Source organism: Brachycentrus maculatus, unplaced genomic scaffold (assembly GCF_059751285.1).
Source record: "Brachycentrus maculatus isolate JH-2025_06_01 unplaced genomic scaffold, ASM5975128v1 h1tg000222l, whole genome shotgun sequence".
NCBI classification, from domain to species: Eukaryota; Metazoa; Arthropoda; class Insecta; order Trichoptera; family Brachycentridae; genus Brachycentrus; species Brachycentrus maculatus.
Window position 1 is genome coordinate 1395490 of NW_028280973.1, and position 6050 is coordinate 1401539.

General features: G+C 31.8%; 1 protein-coding gene across 2 annotated transcripts; it reads left to right on the forward strand.

Annotated features, from left to right (window-relative positions):
- The first annotated feature begins 1158 nt into the window (after positions 1-1158).
- LOC148306861 (uncharacterized) lies at positions 1159-5614 on the forward strand. Of its 2 annotated transcripts, XM_088264276.1 has the most exons (4): positions 1159-1267; positions 1948-2692; positions 4765-5146; positions 5245-5614. In XM_088264276.1, exons 2-3 carry the CDS (start codon positions 1973-1975, stop codon positions 5113-5115), a joined length of 1071 nt encoding a protein of 356 aa, XP_088120402.1. In that variant the 5' UTR covers positions 1159-1267; positions 1948-1972; the 3' UTR covers positions 5116-5146; positions 5245-5614. The 2 variants fall into 2 exon arrangements, with proteins under 2 accessions (XP_088120402.1, XP_088120401.1); XM_088264275.1 differs by having other exon boundaries at positions 4765-5614.
- Positions 5615-6050: the final 436 nt, after the last annotated feature.

The following is a 6050-nucleotide window of genomic DNA, read 5'->3' on the forward strand; positions in this document are numbered from 1 at the left end:
TTTTTACATCGTTTTTGTATGAAAAAAATAAGTTTTGGTTCGAAATAAATACATGTAACAGGTTTTGAAAAAAAAGAGTTATTGAAAGGTAAGGAGTTATAAAAAAATAATACTTTTTTATTTAAATAAAACAAAAAATACTATTTGTATTCTGAAAAAAATGCTGTATGCTTTGCCGGAAGCCAACTGAGGTTTATTGATGCGAGCTTGGTATTAATAAATTGACATTAATTTTAAAATGTATTATATCTTAATAAAATTCAGAACATAATTTACGTATATTCATGAAAAACATACTTGTTTTTACACTATTCTATAGTTTGTGCGTCATACGTTATAACGTAAAAGTTACGCATTTGTAAAAGGTCACGTAAATTTCTTAGTTTTTTAGAAGCAACTTTTATTAGATTGTACTGACATTTCTTGGTGGAACTGCATTTAAAAAAATAAAACAATAACTTTGTAATTTTTTCTCCAAATTATTTTTTTTTGGCCAGCAACCGGGTTTTGTCGTTACCGACATCATCAGACTGGGCTGTGGTAAATATTAATCCAGCGGAATGTGCCGCAAAACGGTGTATGATAGATGTTCGAATGGTTGAAATAAGGAAATAATGCAAGGTTGAGATGAGCTTTATCGATAAAATTAAGAAAGGCGTGTTAAGATGATTTATGAGGCAAATGTAGTTGGAAAAAAAAGAGCCGAGGAAGACTGAGGAAAACTTGGCACAGTCAGGTATGTCAAATACTTGAAATCGGCAGGGTCAGGAGACGAAATAATCGGCGGGTATGTATAAGGAGACGTATGAATGTGGAAGAGGCGAACAATCTTTGCAAAGACAGGGTGATATGGCTTTCTATTCTCTCTGCCTACTCCTGCGGGGAAGCAGCGTAATGGCTAGTTAGTTAATCCAGTATTTGTATGCGAAGATTTAAGTGCACTCTTAATTTTGTAAGGAATACGATTATTTTTATATTCTACACCGATATTTTTTTAACGTTGACCTTAGGTCGAAGATAACCGATTTATCTTTGAAAAAAAAAACCTAATAACAATTGCAAATATCTGAATAACGGAAGAACGGATTATCAACAAAAAAAAAACTTTAAAAAATATCGAACAAAGTTAATAACAATGATAATATAGCGTTTTACCTTATACACTCTTAGCTGTCGTGTTGACTAGAACGCGTTCGTTTGGTCGTGTTAGCATTTCAGTATTGTTATATCAAAAATAAATTATTCAAAACGGTTGATATTATACAAGGTTTGTAAAATTTTATGGAATCAATATTTACTAGACCAAATCAATTTTAAAAAATCAAATAAAATATTCGGGTTTTTATTATTTACAAAAATACTTAAATTTCATACTATTTCTTTGAGCCTCATTATTTGAAATAGGTACCAAATTGTGGTAGAGTGGGCTCGAACCGAGAAACTCTGACTCAAGGGTCTGCGACACTAACCACATAACCGCAATGCGACACAAATATAATATTTTTTATTGTTTTACCAAGTGGCACTCTCTTGAAATACTATTGATTCAATTTACATTTTTGAGTGTGTCGAAATCATGTTTACAAATCTGGATTATCTTCAATTAGGAGTTTTATTTGACATCTTAACTATGTGGAGATGTAAAAATTTCTCGTTATTGGAGATAATCCAGATTTGTGAAGTGTTTGGACACTTGAAAAATGTTTGCAGGTGTGTTTTCTCCCTGTGCCTTCCTTGTTTTCACGAAATTACAGTATCACCTGCACACAATAACTTATTTAACTAATCATGACTGCAACTTTTTAAATAATTTAGTTCTGTAAAGTAAATCATGACCACTTTCATTATTCTGATATTCCGATGATCGTAAAAAATAACCTCCCAAAAGTGCATTTACCAATTCTGTTGAAAATGTTCAATAAATAAATATTATCTATGTAATTTCAGATTCGATCTCTTTATATCACCCGCGATGTTACTAGAAATTTCTTTCTTCTGTATTGTGGCTTGGTTGATCGTTAAACTCTCACATCAGAAAAGTGCTCTAGGATGGTTTTTACGAGAAGGAAAATACCACCTCATTACAGACGTGGATGGAACCATATCATTATTAGCGGGAGTTGCCATGAAAAGATACAATAAACTAGACGTATACCCCGATAGAAAAGGCCTAACCGCAGTTGTGACCGGCGGAGGAAAGGGTTTAGGAGTTTACGTTGTGAAAGGATTAGCGAAATCTGGGATGCACGTGATCGTTGGAGTAAGAAAGCCAAATTTGTGCGAGCCACTGGCGAAAGAAATCGAAGCAGAAAATCACCCAGGAACTGTTGAATTTCTAGAGCTCGACACATCTTCTCTATCCTCCGTCAAAAGTTTTGCTGATAAAGTTTCAACGGATCATCCAGAGGTTCATCTCTTAGTCAACAATGCGGGAGTTTTAAATGCTCCGTTCAAAATAACCGATGACGGGTTCGAATCACATTTGGCCACAAATTACATCGGACACTTCTACCTAACGCACTTGCTTATGAAGAATTTAAAGCTCGCTGGTGATAGAGGGAAGATCCTCTCTCGGATTGTGAACGTCACCTCTTGCTCTCACACGACAGTTCCAAATATATTCTTTGATGACATCAATTTAAAAGAAGATTATCATCGTATAGCGGCTTACTCACAATCCAAACTTGCGCAGGTATATTTTAAATGAATATTTAAAGCACTTACATTGTGGATCATTGTAATATATTATTTAGAGAAATAAAATAACTTTGTTTTTTGATCCACACTCTTTTATTATTATGAACCAACTAGTTTCGGCAAACACCTATTGCCTTCAGAATTTGTTTTATAATTAAACTACGGAAGTTAACTTATCATATATACTACACCCCTATCCCTATCGAAATCCAATAATCTGTTCACTGTTTCTTTGATATATTATATATCTCTGTTTAGTTATAAAACCCTAAAGAGGGCAACAGGTTGGTGCCGAAAATAGTTGGTTCATAATAATAAAAGTGTGTGGATAAAAAAACAAAGTTATTTTTTTTCGTTGGTTGTTTAGTATGTAAAGTATTTTGGAATTAATTATCAAGATCTAAATGTTATTTTGTATCCTTTCTTTATAAATCTTACAATGTATTTGTTTGGTAGAGCCAAAATCACTCGTAAACGAGTAGAGGCTTTTAAAATAAATTTAAAAAAAAAATACAGGTACAACCAGAGTCCAATATTAGCGTTTTTCCATGACCTTGTGCACGGTTATAGGTGTGATGGGTGAATAAACGTAATTTTAATAAAGTCGTTTGACAAAATAAATAATAAGTCCAGAGTTCAATGATAACTTTTTTATAACCTCGAGCAAGATGAAAGGTGTCATAGATGAATAGAATCATTAAACTGTATGATAACATTCTATTTCTAAGGAAAGAGCTAAAAGTGACAATTATGCTTCCATTTCACCAGACTCTTATTAGTGATAGCAAATTTGATCACTTTTCAAATCTAAATCTGTCATGGTTTTGGATCATTAACATTTTGTTGTACGCGTTTAAACATTGTTAACTCAATGTTGTTCCGTTTTGAAATAGCAAATTATCATGTTGTTACCAGAATGCAGAACTATGTAAAATAATTTAATAATACAAGTCAATTTCGTTTTTTATGAATGTGTAGTTTTCTCATGTATTGATTTGGTAATAATTTAAACATAAATAAAAATCAATTTATAAGACCACTTTTGTTTTTTTTTTTAATGTAAACACGACTAGTTTCGAGAACTACAGAGGTTTACCTCGACAGGTGTAAATACAAACATTGAAAATACAGTTTGTATTTTCACCTGAAGATGAGAACATCTCAAGTGTTTGAATTTAGTCGTGTTTGTATAAGTAAACTCAAAAGGTGGTCTAGTACCTTCGTTACTTTGATCAATTTTATTATATTTTATTAATTCCATGATTTATTTATTTTTATTATTTTTTGTTCTTTTTCTTCACCACATGAAATCTGTCGAATCCTAACAATTCTATGTAGTTTCATCAGTAACAAATCTAAGATTTATGGAAAAAAGTGATGGATATCTTTGTTTGGACCATTTATTCTTTTAAGTGGAAAAGATAATATCCGTTCCCACACACACATTTGTTCCCGTTTTATCAATCTGTTTGTATACTGCAGCTAGTTCTAGCAGCTAGCTAGTGCTAGCTATAGCAGTCTAGTTCACAAATCGCTCACTCCTTTCAAGAACGTCATAAATCAAAAAACTTGATTTTTCAGGAGAACGTTTTTAAAGTTTAAAAATATAATACAATATATTAAAAATAAATATCATGCCACTTATTGAACTTTTTACTATATAACAGATCTTTTCAGGTAAAACCTGACGGTTTTTTCTCAATTTGAAAAATATTTAGTATATTTAAAAAAATAATTAAACAATACCTTTTCTTCAAAATGCAAAAATAACACTTTCTGCCCTGTAGCGGGTAAATATTATGTTAAAAATATGCCTATTTTGCTGGGATATAGTACATTACGAAAACATGCACAATTCAAAATTGACGATTTTTGATTTATGACGTTCTTGAAAGGAGTGAGCGAAATGTCAAATATGATTATTGCACGACGTCATTTGCAATTATAAAACCTTCCAATAGGATGATTAATTTTGCGCCATCCTGTAGTATTCTGGTTTGAAACTATGATAACTTTTCACATTATTATATTACGTCGCTCGTCTTAACTTTGTAATTAATTTTCCAGCTGATGTTTTCACGATATCTGAACCAACTTTTGGTATCCAACCAAGTACCAGTGAGATCTTACGCCAACCATCCAGGGATAGTGGATACCCAGATGACGGCCAGGTTTAAAAAATTTCAAATATCATCCTTCATATTGAAGATGATGAAATCCCCTCAAGAAGGAGGAGAGACTGTTCTCATCTGCTGCTTGTCCGAGCAGCTTGAAGGCACCGGGGGACAGTACATCAGCGATGGACGAGATTATTACTCATCGGCCTACTCCAAAAATATATCCGAACAAAAGAAACTGTTTGATTTCACAACTGAACTTTTAAAAATGAAGAATTTTGGGGTGGTTGACGATAATTAATGCGTTTGAAATGAAATTTCAAAACTGGTTAGTTTTATTGGGTCCATATTAAGTAACTTTTGAAGCATAATAAAATGTGTTGGTTGAAGATAATTAATGCGTTTGAAATGAAATTTCAAAACTGCTTAGTTTTATTGGGTCCATATTAAGTAACTTTTGAAGCATTATAAAATGTGTTGGTTGAAGATAATTAATGCGTTTGAAATGAAATTTCAAAACTGGTTAGTTTTATTGGGTCCATATTAATTAACTTTTGAAGCATTATAAAATGTATTTTAATAATGCTTCAAAAGTTACACGAAACTTTGATTTCACAACTAAACATTTAAAAATGAAGAATTTTGGAGTGGTTGAAGATAATAAATGGATTTGAAATGAAATTTTAAAACAGGTTGGTTTTATTTGGGCTAATATTAAGTAACTTTTGAATCATTATCAAATATATTTACAACTTCGATTTCGATACTATGTCGAAATAAAATGATTGATAATTTCATATGTTTTAATTACTACTAACTAGAAGAGGTCGAAAAATAATACTTTTGTGTATTTATGGTTTACACAAATATTTTAATCAAATACTGTTTTCAACAGTAAGCAACTTGTGTTGGAAAATAATAATAAAATGGTGACACAGCGGGAGATGAACCGAGAGCCTCTGACTTGGAGCCCTGACACTAACCACGCATGAACCGAATACTAATGTGTTATTCATTAAATGTCATTTTAAATTAATTGCAAAAATTAATTTTACTGTTTTATATTAGACACTTCGTGATGGAATTGCATTTTTAATATATTATTAGATTAAAACCAATATTTTTAGCTTTTCCACTTTATTTTTATTTGACCAGCGACCGGGTTTTGTCGTTACCGACATGTCTTTACCCAGTCTGATGATGTCGGTAACGACGAAACCCGGTCGCTGGTCAAAT

Excerpts from the sequence above, each read along its gene's own strand:
- LOC148306861 (XM_088264275.1), top strand. The coding sequence starts at position 1,973 with ATGTTACTAGAAATTTCTTTCTTCTGTATTGTGGCTTGGTTGATCGTT. Across the intron at positions 2,693-4,764 it reads CACAATCCAAACTTGCGCAG|CTGATGTTTTCACGATATCT; the intron begins GTATATTTTAAA and ends TTAATTTTCCAG.